General features: G+C 35.2%; 1 protein-coding gene across 2 annotated transcripts; it reads left to right on the top strand.

The window, feature by feature from the left end:
- Nucleotides 1–93: 93 nt before the first annotated feature.
- On the top strand, nt 94–26,851 carry eIF2beta (eukaryotic translation initiation factor 2 subunit beta). Of its 2 annotated transcripts, XM_069818318.1 has the most exons (8): nt 94–285; nt 2,703–2,883; nt 10,057–10,217; nt 18,080–18,201; nt 18,301–18,332; nt 20,782–20,986; nt 23,597–23,870; nt 26,323–26,851. In XM_069818318.1, the coding sequence occupies exons 1-8, from the start codon at nt 268–270 to the stop codon at nt 26,365–26,367; spliced, it is 1,038 nt and encodes a 345-aa protein (XP_069674419.1). In that variant the 5' UTR covers nt 94–267; the 3' UTR covers nt 26,368–26,851. The 2 variants fall into 2 exon arrangements, with proteins under 2 accessions (XP_069674419.1, XP_069674420.1); XM_069818319.1 differs by lacking the exon at nt 18,301–18,332 and having other exon boundaries at nt 96–285; nt 18,080–18,200.
- The last annotated feature ends 444 nt before the right edge of the window (nt 26,852–27,295 follow it).

Below are 27,295 nucleotides of genomic sequence, written 5' to 3'. Positions count from 1 at the left end.
TCTGCAGTTTCCTAAAGGTGGCAGGCAAAACGCTCCCATAAAATTTAACCAATAAAAATCGTTCTTCGTTGCCATTGGTTGAGCTGCTCCGATGTTCACATTGTATGGCATACATGTGGCGATAGAAAGCTGATGCAATAGTGATTGAAGCATATATGTATATATATTTCAACAGATGATCGTGAATTTTAGTGTTTAAACGTATACAGATATAGAAGAAAGCGCTCTAATAAATTTCTCATCGTTTAAATATCTATCTGTTTAAAAATGGCTGAAGAAGACTCGGTAAGTTCGACAAATGGAGAGAATAATACACTGGCTTGCACTGTTCCTTAGAACTTAGTTTATTTCTTTGCAATCTTGGAAATAGCAATAAAAAACCGCCCCGCCTTACGAAAATAGTCTGTCAAAATTTACTTACATTACGTATTCTTGCATCATACTGTCATTTTAGCCACCTAACCTATTGCAGAAACTACCTACATTCTACTCCACATGGTCTTTTATGTTCAGGGAGTTGCGTTACATATCAGATTCTTGCGTTTACCTTTTTTTATTTTCTTCTCAGTTGGTTCAAATTCTCGGCTCATAAAATTATTCATATTCTTGCACCACATACGTTAGTCTGAGTAAACATTATGAAGCAGCTGTCAATAGTAACACAGTACACCATGATTATTTTTGTCATTATTATAAACTGTCATTGTTTGGGACCTCTACTCAGCCGGCATCATGTTGAGTTTGGGAAGCTACAACGAATAGTAAAATTGGGTTTCTCATGCAAGATATAACGGCTGGGTGGTGTGCTTACCATACGTTATCCCCTACTTGTTGGATGATCGTTCACCTTTGCTGAGGCATTGGACGTGAGGTCAGCAATCGACTGGTAGGCCTCAGTCCTCCATATGATTTGCCTAACGGATTTGTTTTATTATTTTATTATAGGCCTAACAGTGACTGTCAATATGTGCTGAGATTTATATAGGCCTCTTTGTTTGAAATTAATTATAAAATTCATTCTTAATTTTCTTTACTTTTTCTCTTGTTCTTTTAGGCCTAATTAAACATTGTAACTGTCATAATATGCCTGAATGCAAAAGTAATTTTTAGGGTATTTTCAAATAGATTATTATTTAATAAGACCCAAGTAATTACTTTAAATATTCGGACAGCTGATGTACTAGGATTAGAGGTCTACTGACAAATGTCTTGATAATACCGGTATTGTAAATTGAAGAAGTTATATGGAACATAGTTTCATCAATATCTCTCTCTTACCCTACTCACCTCATCGCTATAATCATCTTACAGATTCTGAACAACCTTCGTAATCTAAAAAAGTTGTTGAATAAAAAGACTCTTTTCTGAAAGAAGAAAGAAAAAAAGGAAACTAATTTAACAGACTGCGTCACTGTGGAGTAATTCTCAACAAGGAATGCATATCCTGGAGCACATAATAGAAAACCGAAGATGCTTCCAAAGTCTTTGCTTCAGGCCACTTTATTTGAATTCAATGAAGATAGATTATTTCTTGAATTTGTGTGTGTATGTATATCTGTATATCGTATATATGTGCTTTCATTTTTTTCCTTCGATGGCAGGGCTTTTTAACTTGTCGTTATTCACCCCAACTCTACAAGCATGCTCATAGGTGTCGCTAGGTACCATAGGCTCGTAATGAGTGATAATAGAGAATTGTTGGTATGGCACAAGGGGAACCGGAGTATTTGAAAACCCATGTTGCCTTGACCATGGACTTACCAGCACAAGTTCTAAATTGAGAGTGGATTAACCATGATTTAAACCTGCACTCCTACTGAGCCACCATAATATGAAAGAGACAAAATAATTCATTAATTTTGCTGATGAAATTGAATCTTTTGGGATGTTCACCTTGCTGTTTATTTATTATTCATGAAGTCATGAAGAACATCGTTATTTTCATTATCATCATCATGAATGGATGGGGTGCGAAGAAACATGGAAGAATAGGATCTATGTGAGGAAGAGAACTTTGGCAGCAGAATATCGTTTTGGGATTAAGAAAGACCATTGTGTAGTGAAATATCCCCTAATAAAAATATGTATGTATGTATGTATTCAATGCCTACCCACTTTACATGATTCGGTTTTCGCATATTGCGGATGGATGGCAGGACTGTGACTCATTTTCTAGTTGCACACCACTTTGACGGGCTATACTATGCATGATGTGTATGCATGATGTCGTGTACTAGGGTGAGTGTATGTGTAAGTATTCGTGTAAGTGTAGTGTATGGAATGAGTGATAAAGACAAGAATAAGGGAGAAGGGGAAACCTGGTGCCTACTCCTGTCGAATAGCACCAAGGGAGCCACCAGGCTTAATGTCCCCATCCGATGGAGGAATGACTATCAATAGTGACATATGCCTTCTCTTCATATGCACTGCAGAGAGATTTTGGATTTAACCCAGGCATATTGGTGCACAATCTAGTGATTAGAAGTTGTGCACCGCCATCTCTCCTAGTCCCGAGGTACTATTATTATTAATGTTATCATCATCATCAACTGTATTATTGTTCTTGTTGACGACAATACCTTTTCTCATTATTGTGATCACAAATATTTCCCCTATACACTACCTGCAGTAATCATTTGCTTATTTTCTGATTCTAAAAATCGGTAAATTACTAACTTTTACTCCAATGAATTTGTTTTCAGATCTTCGATCCAACATTGAAAAAGAAGAAAAAGAAAAAGAAGACAACATTTGATATTGATGCTGCTTTAGCAGAAGGTACAGTGCCGGACAGCAATGAGAACACTGATCAGCAGACTACAGACAAGGAAAATCAAGAACCTCCAAGAGGAGAAAATGAAACTAAAGAAGCTGAAATCGATGGTAAGTTGTAAGAACATAGTAAAGAACTCATTTACACAACAACATAAGTTGAAAATAAATGCATATCTAGTGCACATTTATATTGGGAGAACTGAAATGGAGAAGACATTAACATATACAACAAAGAAAGCATACATAATCTTCTGGCAGTGTCATCTTGTAGTAGATAAATATTGAGAATTGTCTCCAAGGACAACTTTGCGACTTTATACTGACATAATATAGCCTGTTCTATGGCACACTAGTCTGGTGGACTAGGACCAGTTAGCTACAACACCAGTAACAAACATACTGAAGCATGTTGGACATCTTTGCTTGTGTATTACCAGTGCCTTGCGTTGAATCCTAAAAGTAGCACTTGAAGCACTTGTGAACATACCCTCACTCTATCTATTCATGGAGGAACATGTCCAGAACTACAGATTAATGGGAGTAAATGTTTAGAATCCATGTAACAACTTGAGTTATTATTCCCTGTTGTACACAGAAGATATCCCTTGTACAAATAATAAGGTTAGCTTGGCATAGCTTAGTCTCTAATTCAGTAACAAGGTAGCGATAGTTATGTCTTGTACAAACAATAAGCTAGCTTGGCTTAGCTAATATCTTACAATACAATAATATAGCTCCTATTTCAATGACAGGTTAGAAGGTTTGGTGAGACGATAGTTATCTCTTGTCCAAACATTTAGGTTTGTTTAATTCCTTGTTTAGTTACAAGTTTAGAGGGTTTTGTCAGGGCATAGCTATGTCTTGTACAAAACATAGGTTATTTTGCTTTAGCTGAGCCCCAAGTAGAGTGACAGGGTTAGTTTCGTTAGTTGATAGCTATCTCTTGGACAAAAGATTAGATTAGCTTAGGTTAAGCTTAACTACATTATAATGTGATAGGGTGGGATAGGTTTTTCATCAGATGTAGAGGGTGTGTATGCAGTGCCAATGTCTTTTGAGGAATATTATGAATCTGTGACTATTACACATATCAAGTGTCAAATTGCATGAATTAAATCAAGTACTCTTTCGAATACCTTGTCATTTTAAATGATGATCAGGACAATCTCCAGCACAACAGTACCACACGTATGCTTATATCTGACCTAGGAAATAATTTCATGTCAACTGAACGCTTTGAGCAATTAGACAATTTCACAAAAGGTAAAAGTCTCGCAACCACTTGTTTATATTTCTAGTATCCTGATGCAATACCACTAACCTCCTTATGCACCAGTAATTCGTCTAGTATCTTTCGTAACTGCTACAACTTGTGCTGGCTGCCACCATTATATTGTATGTGATGTATGGCAATTCCTGCTGTCATGTTCGTAACTGAGATTTTTCCCTCCTACTTATTTCACACCAATAACAGCTTGACATGTCATTTTAAACGCCTATGTTGACTAATCATGTAGGTATATCTTATCGTGATTTCTTGAATTTCCTTCTTAACTCTATGGCCTGAGTACTAAACTAGACTCTCAAGACAATGTGCAGTGTTATCCTCTAAACTAATTTCTAATGGAAAGATTGTTAAATTCTATTGCAATGTTTCACGTGATACAGAGATGACCTGAGAATATAGATCCTTCTGGACAGTGATAAATTATAAAGGGTTTTTTAAGACCATCAGATCAGCAAAAGTATCTCTATAATTGGTGTGTTACCTTCAGTCATAAGCCTTTATTCACAACTGTAAACTTAACACAAACTGGAACTATGCTGGACAGTGATAAATTATAAAGGGTTTTTAAGACCATCAGATCAGCAAAAGTATCTCCGTAATTGGTGTATTACCTTCAGTCATAAGCCTTTATTCACAGCTGTAAACTTAACACAAACTGGAACCATGTTTAGTGAAACTCTAGTAATTAGCCTATATAGGCCCTACTGTATATATATGATAATCTGTGTTTGATGAAACAAAAAAGCTACGTACTGGCCTCTGTTACTCCATCCCTCCCTTCCACTCACCCTCCCTCCCTCTCTCTCTCTCTCTCTCTATATATATATATATATATATATATATATATATATATATATATATATGATAATCTGTGTTTGATGAAACAAAAGAGCTACCTACTGCATCTGTTACTCTATCCCTCCCACCCTCCCTCTCTCTCTCTCTCTCTCTCTCTCTCTCTCTCTATATATATATATATATATATATATATATATATATATATATCTATCTATCTATCCTATCTCTCTTCCCATTTCACAAAATTCTCCCATGTTCATAGCTCATAACCAGTGTAATGAAATCGATATTGTTTGACTTGGTTGGGGAAAGTTGAAATTATCTCTTTTGGTTTTATATAAGATTTACTGATTAAGATTAAGGACCACTAGTTCATTGGAAAAAGTTGTTAAGGTAATAGAAAACAGGGCCAAGAGAGGGATGATGGAGAGTCAATCATAGAAACAAAAAGGAGATAAATGGTTGTTGTGAGCATGCAGGTTGGAGATTGTGAGCTGATCTCCCCTGACCAGCCTGGTACGGTACTGGAGAAGGAATAGATGTCACTATGGAGCTGGCCCCTTCTTTCATAGGGGCTGCTTGAATGTAAAAAATGGGTAAAGTTAAGTAAAGTAAAGTAAAAATGAATACAGTTCACTAGTAAAAAGTGAAATGCATGGAGGATATACTGAGTCTTCTAGTTGTGTGCACATTACAATAGAAACGGAAAAACTCGGGTTGAATGATTTGCTCAGTTTAGGGCACACAAAGGATTTCGAAAGGGTGGGTAAAAATCATGGCTATACAAAACAAGAAACATGCTAAGGGTGAGAAAAACCCGTGGTGGTCCAAAGCACGTTTTCCTAGCATGACAACTAGGAATCCATATCATCAATTATCTTCTCTTTTGCCCACTTAGATCACTGGTGGTATGTAAACAACAGGTTACAGTGGTGATTAGTGATATTAAAATAGCGACGAAGCTATGAAATGTAGCTAGATTCTCAGTTTATGTTTACTTCATTGCGTTTCTAGTCTTTCAGGAGGTCTTGGCTCACATTGATATTCATTTAATTCGGTTCGAAAGTTTTACAATAATTCTATGGAATCTCAGAACGAAAACTCAGACATAAACATTCAGGACAAGAAATGACACACATTCGAAATTTTGTGAATCTTCACATTCATCATCAGTTCATCACATATCACATCTAATTTGATCTCCATTTGTGGTGCACACACAGCAGTTCACTTCTCTTCACAATCCCATCATTGACTTCATCATAGTAGCATCTGTAGGGTGCAACAGCCTCTCTCATCACAATGCATATTGTTGACACAATGGTGGCATCAGCAAGTATCCTGGCTGAGGTTCTGTCATCCTCTGTACTGTCTCAGATCCCTTGTAGTCTGGCAGTGAGCATTTATCAGACTCTGAGTCGTCTTTCTTGATATCCTTGTGATAGTTCGCCAGAAGGTTGGATGAGGTGTATTTCGTTTGATTGAAGCTGTGTCATGCTGATTGAATCTACACACAGCAGTCCTTATCATTGCAGATGAGAGTGAGGACCCCTCTTCTGCTAGAGTGGTATCATCTAATGCCAATCTGACAAGAGTGATTAGTAGCTAGTTCCTGGCAGACATGGTAGCAGAGCAGTGCACGATTTTGTTCTCTTCTCTGATAGAAGTTTTGATCCACAGTACTGCTGCACCTGTGACCAGGAGTAATCTTTTTGTGTCAAAGTGTCTTGTAACTATGAACACCCAAGATCACTTCAATACAAAGCTAAGGTGTGATGAGAAATTGCATGGGTCTGTTTGCACACGCAACAGTGACCTCTAAGTTGGCCTTCCCATGCACTTGCATTGTCTGATGTGTTGAGCCAAGTGAAGAATATTAGGCTGAACGCAAATTGTACTGTTTTCCAGACTCAGTCTGCATGGATTAAATTCCAGAGGATGGTACTGTCGACTACTATGATTGAAGCTTGAAGTTCCATCTGAATGTTGATCTGTGGGACTGCTTTCTCTTCTTTTGATGACAAGGCCATCTGTGCCACAGGTCTAGAGTGTGGGGCATGATGCTTGGAGGTGGCATATCTCTGCTGGTGTAACATACACTCTGGCTATAGTGTTGCTCTGGGCAATGCAGATATCTTGGAAGATTCGGAGATGGAAAGAAATGCGACTTAACACTGCAGTTGTGTGTGTTGCTTTGAAATCTCTTTCAAGGGAAACAATTTGCTGTAATAGTTCCAGCATTGATGTTGGAGCAAAATATCAAAGGAATGGCTGAAGTTGTGACCTGACAAGTTTGATTATCACAGGAATAAAGGACTTTGCATCCCACTTGGAAAAATGTCTTTGGTATAGCGATAACTTCTATGTAATGAACAGGTCACTAGCCTCACTTTCTCGCCTCCCATAATGGGATGCCTGGAGAAATACCCTTACAGCTGGGCTTGAAGTGGCAATTCAGTCCTGTCTCCAATTTCTCACAGGAAAAAGGAATTCTTACTGAGCACTAGAGCTATTACTTGGCTTGTCCCCTCAGCTGCTGCGAGAGGTAGGACCGCTGGACTGGGCCAACCTGCACAATGGGAGAGTAACTTTTGGCAGCTGGAAGTAAAGACTGTCTGATCCTTGTGCTTGAGACCATAAAATTCAGGAAGTACCAGTGGCTGCAGGATTTTGATCGAGTAGCGACTGTGGATGAGATCTGGAGCATTCGAGTTCCTTTTTTTTTCTCTTCTACTTTTCTGTACTGCACCAGTCACAGCTATAGGAGAGACCCTCTTGGAGCTGAGGCTCGTCCTCTAGTCTGAGGCACACTGCATGGTAGAAGGTAGAACAGGTGCCATAGTTGACATAATATGGCCCTGTCCAAGGTATCCCTGTAGGCAATATTGATCCTTCGTTCTCATCCACATGATGTTGAGCTCACCCGTGCATCCCTCTGATGTATTCAAAGTGGTTAGGAGAAATGGGAATTGATTACGAAAAAGAAGTTTGATTTTAAATATGGTTTATTGATAGATTAATGGCCACTGGTTCATTGGAAGGAGTGTGAAGGGAATAGAAAACAGGAGCAAGGTGGAGGGGGAAGATGAGATTGATAGATTAATGACCACTGTTTCATTGGAAGGAATTGTGAGGGGAATAGAAAACAGGCAAACAAAGGGAGATGAGGGAGAGGATGGGGAGCAAGTAGTCATAGAAACAAAATGGAGATAAACAGTAGTCTTATGTGGCTTAGAGATTGTGGAGCTGGTTCCTTCTTTTACAGAGGCTGGTTAAATGTTTAAAGAAAAAGACTGACAATAAAAACGAACACAGCTGGGTCACTAATAAAAGCTGAATATGCCTGGACGACACACTGAGATTTCTAGTTATGTCCACATTACCAAAGAAAGAGGAAAATCTCAGTATGAGTGTGGTAGCAGAGGGCACACGAAGGGTTACGAAAGGTTGGGAAAAACTCGTGGCTGAACATAGCTAGAGACTCACTGCAGGACAGCACACACAAAGTATTTGAAAGAGATGAGAAAAGCCGTGGCTGTAGTAAGCAAGAGACACACTAAGAGTGGGAAAACCCCATGGTGGTACAAAGCATTCACTCCAAGTATGGCAACTAGAAATGTGTGTCATCAAGCCAGTTTAGATAAGCTTCAACATACAAAATTGGTTGTTAAAATATCACTCAGCTGTCCATTGTGTAGTACTCGCATAAATGGTCACCTTCAGTATGTTGTTTTAACACTTGGCTGACAGAACAAAAGAATCTAAATCTAGTACTTCATTTATAGACATGGAATTGTGTTGCATATTTTACATCAAAGACAAAAGATGTTTTATTTTTTTATGTTAGCTTTCATTTATAGTTACTTTAACTGCAGGGTCTATTTGTGACTGTCAACTGCCTATTTGGAGTGATACATTGTTCTTGATACATTGAATTGCTGCCATCTATCATCCAGTCAGCTTACCTTCATGTCCTCTGTTGACCATGTTAGCAGACATGGTAATGGACACCAATCTGGTACATTCATTGTAAATAACTACATTCCTAGTTATTTTGTGAAAGAGGAAACTACTAAAAACCCTTATCAATTTGGCCAGCTCTGGGATTTGAAACCAGAGGACCTCACATATATAAGTTCAGTGTTTTACCATTAAGCCCCTCCACTTGGTAGGTTTCTGTTATTAGCTTATAATGAGTTGTTTAAATGAACAAAAATGGTTTTGAAATGTATACTGTATTTGACATAGTTTTGAACTGGTTTACAGCATTTATGTTTTAGAATATGCCATATTTCCGAGGAAGAGTGTAATTTTAGCAGTGAATGGGATTTTTTGTAACATATTCACAATGTCACGAATCTTCATTAGAATCTTGATAGTAATTGACATCTAATGCTCGTTTACTAACTGGTTTTTCCTGGTTTTACTGTGTCCTACATCACCATTGTTAAGTGGAGATTATATTCAGAGAGAAAGTACCTTTTTTTTTTTTTGTACTCTTACGACTACTAATGCCCTACATACAATATTATTGGAATCTTTTCAGTACAATTTAGCTTTAATGTTATTGAATGCCCATATCAAAGGCTGATAGTAAGAGATTTTTCTGTAAATATAACTTAGTAGCCTAACAGATATAAGGACAAATATAAAGAAAATTTCAAAATATTCTATAATATGTTGCAATTTGATAATGCAGGCACTGGTATCCATTATATATTCAACCAGAATGTTATTTTTATTTGCATGATCTAGTCTATGATCACTCCTTTATAAATTAGGAGTTATTTATTGCCCTGTTGCAATATCTATTGCAATTTTATTTATTGAAAAGTTCTTTTAAAAACAGGAGTATTGTCTTATGCTGCTGTAATTAGAGTTATAAATATAATTAATATCTGTTAACAGTTTACAGCTACAATTTAAAAATGTACACTAATCAGAAAATTATTGCGAAAGTAATGGGATATTATGATTTTCAACACACAACACCATCTATTTAATTTATTGAGAATATTATTAAAACGTACATAATTACCAATTACCAAAAATTTTTATCTCTGTTTATCATAAGGATCACTTGTAGGTCACAATTGATTCATAATTGCCATTAATTTAATTCAAGTGACAGCAATAATATTGCTCGATATGGTGTTTGGGTGAAATCTTGATTGAGAATTAATGTCTCTTTTTAGATGGAAATTTAGATCTTGAGAACTTCGGTAAGAAAAAGAAGAAGAAAAAGAAGCCTTTCAATATGGAGGAATTAGACGGAGCTCTTCCAGACTCCAGCAATAAGTCAAAGGAAGATGTGAACATGGAGGTAGATGGTAATCAAGATGAAGCATTAGTAGAGGTAAAAGAATTGTAACAATAATGTAAATGTGCTGCCCATTGAAATGTTATGGCTTTGTTTCGAGTATTATGTAAAGTAATGTTAGACATATAGACTTCTGACTAAACATAGGATATTTTAAGGTGCACTGTTATAAAGACAGCTATAGTCTCCACAAGCATTTATGGTTGCCAAGGTCACTCACTTTTCCCTCTTTTCACTGCTATCTTACTCACCCTCCTGTCACCGCGAGGGGTTGGGGACCGTTCTACTGTAAAAATCTGAGCTTCCTACACTGTAAAGAAAAAGCCGAAATTCAGTGTCTTGTCTAAGCTTGTGCAGTGCTCTTCCTTGTTACATATGTAAATAATAAGTGCCTATCTAAACTTACATTGTGCTTGTCTGTGTTTTATGTACATACGTACACAGTTAAGTGCCATGTCTAAACTTACATTGTCCTATTCTGTGTTTTATGTGTACATACTTCAAGTATGCCTCACAGTCGAAATATACGCAGCCAGACAAAAAAGATTATTTTTAACGTTTACAAATACTTCAAAGATCTTTCTACCAGTGAGTCGCCTGCTATTTCTTCCATTTTTAGTAAAACACATCCCTAGAAGAAGATGAACCATGCCCATATTTTCGTTCTCCCCAGAAGAAGAAAACTTCCAATAAAAAGCCAGTGACTGGTATGGATGATTTTTATAAGGACATTTTAGTCGAACAGTGCACGAATTTTACGATGCTGGACAGTTCCCGACGTGTGCTAAGATTTCAGAGGCATTAAGAGACAAAATTGGTTACAGTGGTTCGGGAGAGTACTCGAAGATTGTTAAGATCTCTTGGTTTCTCATTCAAGAAATGTAACAACGGTCATAAATTCTTGATGGAGAGATCAGACATTATTGCAGCTAGGATTGCATTTTTAAGAAAGATGCACTCTTTAAGAGTGAATAAAGAGACAAGACCTATCGTTTATCTAGATGAAACGTGGGTTAATCAGAACCACACAAAATCATTCATTTGGCAAGATAAAAATCATTGTGGTGGTTTAAAAGTTCCTCTGGGTAAAGGAGGTCGTCTTATTGTTTGCCATGCGGGATCTGCTAAATTCGGTTTCATTTCTGGTGCCAAACTGGTATTTAGATCCGGATCAAACAACGACGACTACCACAGTGAAATGATGTACGATGTTTTCAAACAGTAGTATGTTAACATGTTGCACAGTTTGGAGGAAGAATGCGTAATAGTGAAGGATAACGCAAGTTATCATTCTGTGCTTGCAGAAAAACCCCTTCCTCAAACACTAGGAAAGCTGAAATAGAAAAGTGGCTCGAGGAGAAATTCATTCCTCATGACAATTCTAAAACCAGGAATGAATTATTGGCTCTTGTACGACTTCATAAGCAGAAGTACAGAACATACGAATTGGATAAAATATCTGCAGAGCTGGGGCATGAAGTAATAAGACTTCCACCCTACCATTGCCAATATAATCCGGCAGAGTTAATATGGGCACAAGTGAAAAAAGAAGTAGCTAATGAAAATACTTATTTCCGGTTATCAAACTTTGAACAATTAGGCCTACTTCACGAAGCACTGGACAAAGTAAGTGTTGACAACTGGAGAAAATGCGTGCAACATGCTGAACGTTTGCAAGAAGAGGATTTCCTGAAAGAAGGCTTACGAGACAATGTTCTCGAGAGCATTATAGTAACACTTACAGACAGCAGTGAATCAGATGGCAGTGCGGATACTGACGAGGAAGAAGAAGCAGAACGCGAAGATGGAATAGAAGCAATGGTCTAGGATGTAAATCATTTTCTATCATACCACTAATATAAATTCAAAGTAATAGGCCTACATGTTTTTTTAAGACGCAATTAGCCTATTTATCTATTAAATTTAAATTCAATCTCACTCATGTTCACAATTGTTATTTAAATATTATAACGTATTTAACAAAAGCATGAGAAATTTACAATTGAAATTGTAGGAAATAAAAATAAAAACAAAAGAATAATATGTAAAAACTATTAAATACATTAAACATATTATATTAAACATCAAAACGATTTTTTTTTTCACTGTTACTCGTATTCGCTTTAACATCTTTCGTTATATCGCGAGTTAGTCTTTTGGGTAAAATCCGACTATTGTGTACTATTGTTGAGACTGGTTCTATTGTTTTGAACTACATGGTGTCTGTAGATATATTACTGATTTGTTATGAATATGATTTTTGGTGTGAATGAGGCCGGTGATATTCAGGGATGTTGTGGCCTGAATTTCCTGGTATTTTCCTTGCGTAAGAGACGAGCATGCTGACCCCTCCACCACAGAGGTGGTCAAAAACAAAATTATGTTAAATAAATTCACCTGCGTATGAGCAACACTTGTGGTAAAATATTTTTTGCAGCGTAACTTTTAAAGGGAACAGTACATGAGGAGGGTGGATAAGCGAGCGAAACTACGTACAACCTTGAACACTTCAGAACTCTGTGTTCCATTATATTACTTACTATTTCACAGACCAACAGTCACTTTTTGATTTAAAAAAAATAAGATCTCTTGGGTTACTCTCATTTTCTGTGCCATTAAATTCCTTAACAACAGAGCAACAAAAAAAGGAAACTATTACAGTACATAATAATTTAGAAACTACAACTCTGAAATTTCAATATGAATTAAATCTCATACAATTTACAACCAATGACCCCGGAATTAATGTGATTGGGCAAGATACTTGAAAGAATATTATTTCAGCATACCTAACAAAATTTGTTATTCGTACCCATTATAAGGTATTATTGTCAACGAATAGAAGTAATAATCATAAATGTATAATAGTAAATGACTTCGAAGTTCAAAGAATCTGAATTTATTTTCTTCAAATTTGTCACGAAATGAGTTTTGCATATACCACAAGCATAGGTCTACTTATGGTAATTTGGTACTTAATCAATATCTTGTCGAATATAAAGATTACCAAATGTTATATCAGCAAAAATAGACTATTGTTATTAGAGGAGAAAAATTCGCTCCAGCACCAGGGATCGAACTCGGGTCCTTGGTTCTACATACCAAGCGCTCCAACCACTGATCTTCTCCGAAGTTAAATCCACAGCACCGGATCGAATCCCACTCCTCTAGTGTTTGTGGCTTTTCTCCTCTAATAACTATTGTTACCAGATAATTTCTGTAGGACCAAAAATTAATCTTTACGTAGATTCTTAGCCCAACAGTGCATATACTGTGGAATCCTGGCCACCAAAGTCACTCAATTGAGTGCACTCCTTGTATAATGACAGTTGACTTAATATAATATGTCAATATATATGTCGAACATGGAGTAAGGCCACAAAGGGAAAAACACTGAATTAATGGGATTCGATCCAGTGCTATGGATTGAACTTCAGCATAGCTCATTGGTTACAGTGCTTGGTACGTAGAATCAAGAACCTGGGTTCGATCCCTGACCCCAGAAGAAATTTCTCTCTTCTAATAACTATTGTTACCATAACAGATAAATTCTGTAGGAACAAAAATTAATCTTTACGTAAAAATACACAAACAACAAATTGCTACTATCAACTCGTTATCTAATAATTTTTTCACATAATAGATCATTCTAAAGAGATTATTTGATCATTTTTATTAAGGATCTTACGTTTCTCTTAAATAATAATAATAGCAAATAATTATACATATCTCTTCTTAGTAATAATGTAAATCACAACTACACATTCCACTTTTTTGAGCAGTGTGTGGTTTTAATTACTTCTATGATTATGATTGCGGAAAGAGTTATCTAAGCAAATGGAGGAAGTTGTTATATGACTATCAACAGAGCACAATCCTAGTCTTCCTCTTATTATTATAATTAGCATATTTCTATATGGAAGTCCATTTCCATATTATTTACTTACGCAAGTTCCTGAATAAAGTTTTGCCATTTCAGACATCATACATATACTCTCTTTCCTTAACTTTAACGAGAATAATGTTAAAATTTCCTTAATCAGAAGCATTATCATATTGTGATTTATTTAGCAAAATACTTGTAAAGTTTTTATTACTCTCCATCCCATTATATAATAATAGAGAAATGCAGATATATGTCGGAGGAAGAACAATTGTTTGTATGCATCTGAAGTCTGACTAGTGTAATATGTAGCTAGTCGACGATGTATGCAGTGGAGGGGGAAAGGAACTGGCCAGCCTACCCCATTATCTCCTGGTCTAGTTGCCTCATAAGTGGTGCCATCTTGGTATCAATTGTGAGGTTCAGACCTGTCTTCAGACAGTTGACTAAACAACAGAGAAACAAAGTTTTCATTTCTGTTTCCCTAGGCTATTATTTATGATTACCTGTTCTAAAAACATTTCAATGCTGTTATGTTCTGCGCTGAGTTCTTTGCACACTAGTAATATATATATATACACACACAGATTACATCCCAGTACCAAAAAAAAACTGACAAATTTATCAAAAGAGAATTACATAAAAATAATAAAAACAATATTACTCGTACAAAACCTGAAATATTTCATCAAAATTTTACTTCCAAAGAATTAACTCTAGCTTTACAAAATTTAAAAACTAAGAAATCTCCTGGCCCCGATAACATTCATTCCGAATTTTTTAAACATCTGGGGGAAAAAGCCAAGTCTGTACTTTTATCCATTTTCAATTTATCATGGAACACCTAATTTCCTGCGGCTTGGAAAAAAGCAATCATTATACCAATTCACAAAAAGGGGAAACCTGCTCATGATGTTAATAGTTATCGACCAATAGCACTATTAAGCATGATAGCAAAAACCATGGAGTCCATGATCTCCAACAGATTAACTTGGTATTTAGAATCCCAAAATCTTTTATCACCAAGACAAACCGGCTTTCGACAACTACACTCTACCAATGAACAAGTCATAAGCCTCGGCCAAGAAATAAAAGACAGTTTTAACAAGAAAGAAGATACCTTGGCAATATTTATTGACTTTCAGTTAGCATATGACTCTGTTTGGAGAAATAAATTATTACTAAAACTCCAGAAATTAGGTATCTCCAGCAATATGTTCAGATGGATATCAGAATTCCTTAGTCAACGATTCATTGCCACTAAATTCTATAACTCACTTTCTAGTTACAGACAAACATATCGAGGTCTACCTCAGGGCGCTGTCCTCAGCACAACTTTATTCAATATTTATATAAATGACTTACCCTCCCTATTAGAGGAATCAAACATGAAAACAGCACTATTTGCAGATGATATAGTTTTGTGGACTTCCGGATCTTACAGACATAGAGACAAGATTCAAAATTCTGCTTTTAAAGCTCTAAATCAAATACATGAATGGAATACATCAAATTTGATGACACTCAATTTAAGAAAAAGTAACTACCAAATATTTTCACTTGGTAAAAAAGAAAGAGAATTCAATATCCAATACAATGGCCAACACCTTCCTAGGACTTATGAATCCAAATATCTTGGAGTTATTTTCGATAGTAAGTTAACATGGAGCAACCATTTGAAATACATTTCTGAAAAAGCTCGTAAAAGATTCTCCCTTCTAAAAAGACTAGCAGGAAAGAAATGGGGATGCTCTAGGAATACTTTGAACACTACATACAAAAAGTTTATACAGCCAGTGCTGACATACTGCGGAGAAATTTTAATTACTTCACCTTTCATAAACGAAATAGAATATGTTCAAAACCAAGCTCTCAGACTCATTACAGGTGGAATCAAAACAACTCCAATAGATTCTATGAGATTCCTCACTAATATTAACAGCATCAAAATGACAATACAAGAAAAAGCACTGATTCAATATGAAAAACTTATTAGATTACCAGGAAACAATTGGCATTCATACAGTCCTCTCTGTAGATTGAAAACTCAAAAAAGTTTCATATCCATTGTTCAAGAATTAAAACAGAAAATCAATATCCCGAATTTAAAAGAAAACTTACAAATTAAACCAAACCCTTTAACTCTTAAATATGGAATATAATCTAAATTTAACAGAAGAAATACTGAAATCAGAAGTAAACACTGAAATACTAAAACAATTGTCTTTAGAGACAATTAATATTAGATACCCTCCACAAAACTGGCTTCATTTATACACTGACGGATCCTTGATCTCCAGAGAACAAGGTGCCGGTGCAGGTGTTACATGCTGTCTCTTCTCACTTTATAGATCTCTTGGATATGGAACAACAAATTTTGATGAAGAAATCATTGCAATAAGTGAAAGTCTCAGGAATCTTCTATGCCACATCAGTAAATTTAAAAATGCAGTTATATTGTCAGACTCCAAAGCAGCTATTCTATCAATAGTCTCTAAACACACACCTTCATCTCAAACAGCAGAAATAACTAAAATGCTCTCTCAATTAATATCACTCAATAAAAGAATTGTATTCCGATGGATACCATCCCATTGTGGAATCCTGGGAAACGAGAATGCGGATGCATTAGCAAAGAAGGTCAGCACTGCTACTTACAGACCTGTTACTAAATCTACGTATTACTCTGTGAAAAGATTTATTAAATCTACATACTTAGACTTAACAAACAAAATTTGATAACACAATCCCATGGGAAAAAATGGAACTCTCTGCATCAAAATCCACAGTTAATTCCCGATTTACCACGAAAATCGTCTGTAGCTGCATTTAGATTGGCAACAGGCCATGATTGTTTGGCCAAACACCTGCATAGAATTGGAATATATCAGTCCCCTAACTGTCCATTGTGCAACTCAAACCAAGAAATGGATTCGGAACACCTCAAAATCTGTGCTTCAGTGGCTGGTCATGATAATATCTTTGAAAAATATTGGAGTGCAAGAGGTCAAATGGCTTTATTGTCAAACGCCTGGCATTAGAAAACAACAACATATATGAACTGCCAGAAAGTCAAATTTTGATTTCACTTTGTTCGATGTAGTTCGATAAATTCTAGTCCAGAATTCCCATTAATTAATAAGGTTGTAATGCAGTGATACCGGTAATTAATTCTGTTTAATTAGCAAAATTGTAATGCAAGGATAATTTTAGGATAGTTGTTTCTTGAATTTTTGTTCCTTTCCTTGCTAGAATGTCCACTAATTATTAGGTTTAGGTGCAATATGAAAATTGTCTCCTTCATTAAATTTCTTATATTCATTTATTATTACAATCAAAATTAATGTCAATACAGCATTTTATGAATTTCTCCAACCTCGTATTCCAGGGTCTCATGCTAATTAATTATGTACCCTTCCTTCAACTGATTCTATTCTCATAAGCCTTCAAACACCAAATTTGAAATGTTTTTGAAGTGTTTACTGTCTATGTGTTGTTATGCTTATGTGATTAGTCCATTGGAGTGATCAAATGTAGGCATCATAGCTAAATGAATAAACACTGAATTTGAAGTACATCATTGAATTTTGTAAGTTAGGAAATAAGTCAATTTGCGTTAAAATGTTGGTAGTATTATTTTTGAGTTGAAATATTATGTTACTAAACTTACTTTAAATAATGGCAAGTTTCAATGTCACATGCATTTGACAGACTAGACAAAATTGTATAAATATCTTGCTCAAAGAGTGTATAAACCAAATTATTGCATTAGGATATTGCAATTTAACTGTTACCTATAACACTTAGGATAATTTATTGCATAACTTCCATTAAAAAATATATTGGTCATAGAGACAATGGGAAAGATGGTAGTGATACTGTAATTGAGATAACAGTAAAGTGTAACAATTCTGAATTACTTCTGAACGTAATGTTTTTCTGTGCAACATCTATATGGCTTGATGAATAAAGCCCCAACTTTGTATGGGAATAATTTTGATTTTTGTTATTTCAGGATAGCTTTGATCTTGATATGGACTTCTCCAAGACGAAAAAGAAAAAAAAGACAAAAAAGAAAGATTTAGATGAATTTATTGCTGAAGATGAAAAGAAGAAGGCCGAAGACAAAGAAAATGGTAATACATTTCATAAGTTTTTTTACATGTTATATATCTCATAATGAAGTTTTGTGTTGATATAAACATTTTGAAATTAATGTCTTGTTTTCCAAACATGCCTCACTGAGATTGAAAGGAAGCCAGAACCTGGTAAGATATTTTCATTTATCATAAAACTGGAATATATGATATTATAAAATGCATGCACAGTGATAAACTACAATATATTTATATGCGTTTTTAGGCTTTCATGGTGACTGTGATCAGAATTAGGCTTTTGTATATTCCTTCATGTCCTGGAACTTGACATTTCCAATGTTTTGGAACTACATACATGTTCCATCATCAGGGCAGACACTGACCAGAGGAGTCACACATTGCCTCTGCCTTTACTTATCTGCCCTGATGATGGAACCTGTGCATAGTTCCGAAAGATTTTAAGTATCAAGTTCCAGGACAAGCTGGAGTACCCAAAATCCTAATTGTGATAGAATATATTTAATTCCTTAGTAGTGCACTAACAAAAAAAAAAAAAAAAAAAAAAAAAAAAACTCTGAAACATTGTTAGCATTTTGGTTTTTTAGTGATCTGATAGAAGAATGTGCCATTGAAAGTTGTCATTGTAGAATGTTGCTAATACATGTCTTGTAGTAGTGTTGAAATTGCTTTAGTATTGGCAGGCAAGAAGCTTGAACAGAAAGAGGACGTGATCCACATCTGACAATAAGTGTCAGAGCCATGAAATGAGAAAATGTGATGTTGCTGCCAAAGTCATTCTTCACTTCGGCCACTCAGTCAGTCATAACTAGGGGACAGATTTTACTGAACAGACTATAGTGGACCTTATGTTGTCAGCAAACAGCTGGATACATTAAGATTGATTGATTGATTGATTGATTGATTGATTGATTGATTGATTGATTGATTGATTGATTGATTGATTGATTGATTGATTGATATATGAGTTAATGCATTTTTCAGCTTTTAGTGCATATGAAGCTTATTTTGTTATTTTTAGCACTCTCGTGCTTAAAGCAAGATTTAGAGTGTGGAAAATCTAAAAAATGGAATAAAGAAAAAACGCAGACATTGGAACACATTACAGTAGTTATATTTTTTTCTTGTTATCTGACAACATGCAGACAGTACACTGTTGTCTGCGGATCATTGTGGACAATTCTGTGCCAATCAACAAATCACTCCATAATTAAATGCACTGCTGACTCTGCAAACATATAATATTGGGATGGTGTAACGAATGAAAGCCGAGATTAAAAGACTAGACAATCAAAAACATCTACTTTGCACATACTAAGATTTTGACAGTTATCACGAGGATGCTGCAATATGATTGGTGTGGATGTTAGCGCAAGTGTTGATAGACTTTTTTTTTTTGTGCTCACTAAACTCAAATTTGCTGTCAACAATAATATAGGCACGATAATGCAATTTTATGTTTTCTACTTGCCGATGTGGCAAATCAGAATATTTAACTTCATTGTTAAAGAAATTTTAATACTGTACATGGGTATCAAGATACAAAGACATATTCATGACATTTGGCAATCTTTCTTATTTATATTTAAGTTCTGCTACTAATAGAATAAAAGGTAAAACGTTCTGTAACATACATTTATCACAGATAAAAGCATTTGTTTCTAAAACAATTTGAATAGCCCACTAGTTTCTCCCTGTTCTTGATGAATAAAACTTGGGAGTCCATACTTTTTAATGAAGACCTAAATATCATATTAGCTATCATGCTCCTAATGCAATTACAAACATTGATCATAGATAGTAACTAACACATACCAGGATCCAGCATAGATATAGTTTATTTAGGAATGTGTTTACATAGGCGTGTGCATACGTGAATTTTTAAATTGTTAATTAAAAGTGACCCACACCTTATCTCTGAATGCACTGCAATCTATCGCTTTATTGTGTTTGTCTTAATTTATTTTGTCGAAGTAATTCCAATATGGTACATAATTATGTTTGTGCTCTCATAGTTCTTTGACGAGTAGCATTGCAGATATCTTTTCTATTTATTTGTAGTTCGTTGTATTTGTATTGTATTCACGGAAAAGGTTAGTATAGGTCATTTGTTATCTTGTGAAACCAAATTCTTGCGTACACCGTAGCATATAGTAAGAACCTTATGGTGGGGGTAAGTGAGCTTGCCTGCTACAAGTAGAAGCATAGTGAGGGAGGGAAGCTTCTCAGTCCACTTTCTTCTTCTTCTGACTCGCAGATAGGTTTCACGAGCTATCAAATGGTCTATACAACCGACCAGGCACCACGACTTGACATCTATTGTGCTAATCCCTATTTAATCCTCCATCAGACCTGTGGCTGTGATGAAGGTAAATTGCTTGTTAATCCATCTTAATTGCTCGCATTGCAGAATTCTTAGGTATACCAAAAGTAGGATTTGGCCCAATAATAGATGTTGCTGCTTCATTGCCTTAGTGCCTTAACACTTAGTCATTGAATTCTGGTTTGCTAATGCTGTGAATTACAGTAGACATTCAAGAACCAGTGTAGATTTGTTTGACTCTTTCCTCTATGTACAGTAACTATATGTACACTTTTGCAGTGGAAGACAGCCAAACAGCATGGTTTGGACAAGATCGGGATTATACATATGATGAACTGTTAACTCGAGTGTTCGACATCATGCGAGATAAGAACCCAGATATGGTGGCAGGTAAAAAGCAGAAGTTCGTCATGAGGCCACCACAAGTTGTTCGTATTGGAACAAAAAAAACATCCTTTGCAAACTTCACAGAAATATGCAAGACGTAAGTCTCCAACAACTCTTTATGACCTGATCAATTACCGTCATCATATTACAATTATATCACTGTAATTCTTTTAAAATTAAATTTGTAGTTATGTTGTCATGAAATCTCATTAACATGGGTTTAAACCCAAGTAAGGCCATTGGAGACCTTCATGCAGTTCAGTTAGCTAACAATTTCTGGTTAAAGGAACTAAGTAAATTCTTTGTGATAATTAAAGCACCTATTGGGTAGGTTTTCTTCCACTGATATAACTATTCATAGCTAATCAGGTTTCCCCTACACTAATACATATATAAGTCATAACTGATCTTGTGTCCCTTAGTCAGGTCCAAACTGAGATAATATGTTACGAAAAAGTTACAGCAATTTGTTATGCCTAGGGCTCCTACAAATATTTTGGCAACAAGGATCTTGAAAAATTAAGTATATAGCCTACAAGAATTATTTTCTGAAATATTTATATCATAAACACACACTATACAAAGTTAACATATCATATTATTCTCTCCATTATCTGTGCAATTTCAAACTACCGTATTCTGCCACGGTTCATTACCAACTTGTCATAAATAAAGCAGCAGACTTATATTTCACCTTATGTAATTGCTGAAATAAAGTTTGCAACTTTCTTAGATATTCTTTCTCCAACTGTACATAACAAATATTCAGAATTGTGTGACATTAATCTGGTAAAGGTTTTAGAGCCTTGTGAATTGGTAGATAAGTATCTCATGATACTGGTCATGAGCAGCTCTTCATCTGACTTACTAAACAGAACAGTTACTACATTTATGCAGTTATATATGTTATTAACCTCTTCTTAATTCCTAGTCACTAAAGTGAGATTATTCATATGTGAATCAGCTTTCCCCACCATCTTTTATCATGTGTGAATGTGTTGCCAGCCGGCAAGGTCAGCATATGGTCATTTGAGTACCTTCCCCGTTCAGCAATAGGCCTATTCATTCAATTCTGCATTGAGTGAATAAGTTTACAGTTGCATAATGTTAGTGGTTTTATCTTATGAGATATTAAGTAATGTTTCTTTACAGTGTGAAGAATTCAGTAGTGTATTGCCGCAAATTAAACATTCTTTACAATAACAGTATTTTTGTACAATACGTTTGTTAAAACTGTGACAATTGGTAGGACAATAAGATTATTTTGAGGTGAATTTCCTGTTAATGTTCCAAGTAGGGAAACTGTTCGAAGGCTTGTAAAAATTTTGAGTCGGGAACATTACTTGAAACATGAAATGCCAGGTTTTAACAGAGCAGAGGCTAGACGAGATAGGTGAACAATTAGAATACACCAACAGAATCACTTAAACATTTTGTGCAAGAGACTGGAATGTTTAAATAGTCAGCACGACATGCTGCAAAATTGCTTCAATTAAAACCATAAAAATAATTTCAATACACCAGCTTATTCCTAGGGATAGAAGCAGTAGATTAAATTTTTTCATTGGATTTTGCTATCAGTTGAAGATGAGTATGTGCTTGCCAAAAAAGATTATCAACATTTGCTGTAAATGAAATAAGATTTCTTAAATAGAAACCTATGATATAAGTTCCTCTATAACTGGCTTTGTCAAACACCATTTGGTGACAAACTGTAGTGTAGTTACAGTCAGAAATTAGTATAAAAACTGGCACACGAACAGATAATCTCACTGTACTTATTGAAATATGTTATGTAATTTCAGTCTGGATGTAGTCCCTTAACCCCTTTTTTTTAAGAAGGTGCCCAAACTGCAACCTCAAACTGGCTCATTGTCTCTTATCACTCTGATTTTTTTTTAGTCCAAATGACTTTCTTTGTCGATATTGTGAATCAGTTACAGTATGTGCTGCCATCTGTTGATTCAGCCATCTAGGTGCAAGGTCCGGTGAAATCCCACTAAAATTGCCTTTCATATCCAAGAATGTACATAGCCCAATATTGATATTTATACAAGTCATATAGGCTCAGGTTCTCAAAGTAACATTTAGATAATTCTTCACTGATCCTGTGTTCCTCACACTAACATTTAGACAATTTGAATGAGCATTTAGATAATTCATTTGACACAAACTTTGGTAAAATAATTAACTAGTATCCCTGATCACATACTGTATATAACAGATTGGCCATCCCTATGTTAAAAATTGTAACACGTGGAAGAAAACAACCACTAGATGGAAGTACAGTTGCTTTATACAATTCAAATGAGTTATAATTATGTGAATTCTTATGCAGTAGCTAGATGGCAGCATAGTGAAATTGATCAAAGTTGTTGCTGTCAAAGCCTATAAGGCTGAGCATTCTGTTACATGTGATCTGGACTAATATATTACATGCTGCTTATTTTTGAAATGCAAAATTCAGTGGTTCATTATAATGTAAATCTTTTACACCAAGCTACAGGTATACAAATTAGACCATAAACTGAGATGTTTGTGTCACTCACAGTAACAAGTGAAGTATAAAAAGTTAGGTAAGACTATTATTTTCATTTGGAAGTGGAACAGTAATTGTCCCAAAGAGTACTATAAAACATTAATATTACTGCGTAAAGCTAAGAGAAATTATGTATGATTAATTTGCATTGTGTTTTTAAACAAATAGGTTACATAGGCAACCGAAACATTTATTGGATTTCTTGCTGGCTGAGCTGGGTACAAGTGGCTCTGTGGATGGTAATAATCAGCTGATCATCAAGGGCAGATTCCAGCAGAAGCAGATTGAAAACGTTTTAAGGCGGTATATTAAGGAGTATGTAACATGTCACACGTGTCGATCCCCTGACACAATTCTGCAAAAGGACACCCGCCTTTTCTTCCTGCAATGTGAAACATGTGGGTCACGGTGTTCTGTTGCTAGCATCAAGTCTGGTTTCCAGGTAATTGTCTTGTGCATATTTCATACTTCAGTGCTTATGATTTGTCACTCTGTCTACTTTGGCACTTCCTCATCCTTCTCCTTCTCCACTTCCTTACACTCTTTCATCACAAATATTCTGAAGTGAAAATATGACAGTTTACACAAATAGTGTTACAAGAAAAAACATACCATCGACTATAAATATTTTGAACAAATTTCTTGTTTACATGTCCAGAAATTCACAGTTTTAACACTTGAATCATATGCAGGATTAGTTTTATGTCATGCATCTTTTAAATAACTTTTGAAGCATGTAGTTTATTAACATGAAACTTGGTGTGTGGGGGTGACTATATACTGGAAACTCAAAAGTGATATCTTTTGTTGCTTCTGGTTAAACCAGAAGTGATGCTAATATCTTTATTTTAAATGGAACTGCCAATATATTTTTATATTTTCGAATAATGCTCTTTTAAGAGCTCTTCAAAAAGTATTCGCACTGAAGAGTTAAAGTCACTACACAACAAAAACAAGATTGTGTATGCTTTTTCATTATAAGAAAAAAGGACATACCGGTACCTGAAATCAAATTAACTTAATTTTGATGTGATACCAAAAAGCCTAAATTCTGTGTTCAAAGTGATAAGGCCTCAGCTGCTTGACAGTGCGCCAGTCAATCATAGGAACTGTTTAAGGAATGTCTTGCACTGCTTCCAGTATTTATTACTCAAGATCTTCTAAGTTTAGTCTTTCTTAATATACAACTGACTTCAAATGGCCCTACAAAAGAAGTCCAAAGTGACAAGTTGAGAAATTTTGCCACCCACTCTATGTAACTTTGCCTACCTGTCCATTGTTGTGGAAAAACATTCTATCCATAGTGGGACGGAGTTCCATTTTGGTGGAAAATACATCTTCGGGTAGTCTTAGGATTTGGAAACAAAGTGATGATAGCTGGTCCAGTATGATTTTGAAGCAAATCCAAGTATGTGTTTGCGTTTAACGTTTCTCTACAGAAGAATGAACCTGTGATATGTTCCCCAACAATAGTTTTTGTGGATCCTGCATATGGTTCTCCTCCATCCATTGTGGATTTAAATCTGACCAGTATTGGAAATTGCATCTGTCGACAAGTCCATTCAGTTTCAGCAGAGAATACGATTTTCTGAGAAAATTTGGATTGTTGAATACTCCATCATTAATTCTCAATTCTGCATTCTTCTGTCAGGATCATTCTCTGAAAGTTCCTGCAAAAGTTGTACTTTATGAGAATGGTGGTTGACGTTTTTAAGAATTTTCATGACGGAGCTTTGACTGATTTTGGTTTGTAATGCCAAATTAGTAGTCTAAACTTATGGATTTTCTTACACATGGAGAAGAACTTCCAATGAAGTATTCTTATCAGTTATACTTTTTGGATGACCTGACTTTGGCAAATTCTTTACACTTCAAGTTTCAGTAAATTTCCTTATGATTCCAATTGCATGTGGATTTGGATTGCAATTCTGGTGATATTAAATAATTTAGTTGCCTCTCGATGAGATCATTGCTTATCTTCATAACCAACCATAACTAAAATTAGATTTCTCTCTCATTCTTGCTCAATATTGGATGTCAGATTTAACACACTTCAATACGATTTTTCTGTGTTAAACATGTTGCCATGGGGATAGGCATAGGAGTCCTTCCTCCCCCCCCCCCCCCCCAGAGAGAGAGAGCCCAAAATGTTGGGTAGCTGCCCTTTTTTAAAGGGTAACCATGAAAAGGTTCAGCCTACTGATTAATCATAAAAAGACAATTTAATTAAAGATTTTTTCTTTCTCTGAATATTAATTTTTATTATTTATATAATATATATTTAATGAAGGTGGCTATAAATTAAAAGAGCAGCTATCTCTAACCAGGTTATTTTTTATTATTCATTTATTGTACAAATGATAATTTACTATATGTAATGAATCTCTTAAAACATTTAGTGCTGTTTCTTCCAAAGATGAAATATTGAAACAAAACACAGCATTACAGAAAAAATGTAATATACCACATACAAAAGTCTCATACATCAAAGATGCATCTTAATTGTGAAGTGCTGTAATACTCTATATCAGGAGTCTTCAATCTTTGAGATAGTGCAAGCTGCATTAAAAATGTCAATGAAGCCCATAGACCACTAAGCTATATCATGATATTTAGAATAATAAGATGCTTTCCAGATTCACATGGAACACTGCACCTTTTTTTACTTTATATAAAATCTTATAAAAATAAATATTAAATGGACAGCTCTATAATTCCTTATATTATCTTCTTGATCTAATGGAAAATGACTAAGCAAACTTGTTTCTACCTAACAAGTAGGGACAATACTTACTGTAACAGATCCATATTGTAATCAGTCTGGAACTTTTTTTTAATCACAATCTTATTCTGCCTTATAATAAATTAATCATGTGGTTATTCGTTTGTTTCAGGCCGTGACAGGAAAGAGAGCTGCAATAAGAGCAAAAACTGCTTAAGTGTTTGTATATTGCATTCTGTACTAGTTTGGTTCAATTGTAAGTTTCCTTTAACAAAAATTCTTCAAGTCCTTCATACTTTTAATTATCGGCAATGGAATAAAAATTGAAGTAACAAAGTTAGGCATAGAATCTTGAACAACTCTTTGAAATAACAACTTTCCCATTTCACATTTCATAAGTGGACGTATTAAGAATAGTTTTCACTGAATATTCCTGTTCATTTATATACACGTGTGTATATGCGTGTCTATGTATATGTACATACAAACTGAGTATAAAAGCCTGCAACTTCAAAAATTAATATTATTATTATTATCATTATTATTACTATTATTATTATGCTAAAATTATTAACGATTTAAAGATGTTAAAATTGCATATTGCCAGTTTTCCAGAGTTCACAGTTGGTGGTGGATGAGTGGAAAAACGTCTGGTCACGTTTACATTGTAATATGTTCTTACAATAAATACATGAAGGGAATGTTCATAATAATTTTATTTGCTGTACAACAAAATTCCTTTTCCTGTACCATTCACTGACCATACCTTTGCTAGTGAACTTTACAGAGGAGTGTGAAATTGTCGAGTTTTTGCATCACGTTGAATATCATGACAATTAGTGCAAGGTTTTTAGGTTTTGCACCATGTCACAGGCATAGATTCATTGTTTCAGAGGTATGTATCAGCTCCATCATTAGGACAGGCAAGGAAAATTGGAACCTGTTTTAGGGTCCAATTCTGGAAAGTAGCTCTTGGTAACAGGTTGAACAGATCGGTGCGACTTTCCTGATGATGGAGCCAGTATGTAGCTCTGGAATGGTGAATGTATCTGTTTGTGATATGGTGCAAATACCCAAAAAGTCGTATCACGTTGAACACTGTGAAAACCTCGAATCACATTGCAAAAGTCGTAAACTTTTACTAC

The sequence above is a fragment of the Periplaneta americana genome, chromosome 2 (genome assembly GCF_040183065.1).
Source record: "Periplaneta americana isolate PAMFEO1 chromosome 2, P.americana_PAMFEO1_priV1, whole genome shotgun sequence".
Classification (NCBI taxonomy): Eukaryota; Metazoa; Arthropoda; class Insecta; order Blattodea; family Blattidae; genus Periplaneta; species Periplaneta americana.
Note: the sequence above shows the minus strand (reverse complement) of the source record. Positions and strands in the feature narration are given on the sequence as shown.

Coding starts and splice junctions, on each gene's coding strand:
- eIF2beta (XM_069818318.1), top strand. Junction 18,333..20,781: donor TGAAAGGAAGCCAGAACCTG/GTAAGATATTTT, acceptor ACACTTTTGCAG/TGGAAGACAGCCAAACAGCA. Junction 23,871..26,322: donor GCATCAAGTCTGGTTTCCAG/GTAATTGTCTTG, acceptor CGTTTGTTTCAG/GCCGTGACAGGAAAGAGAGC.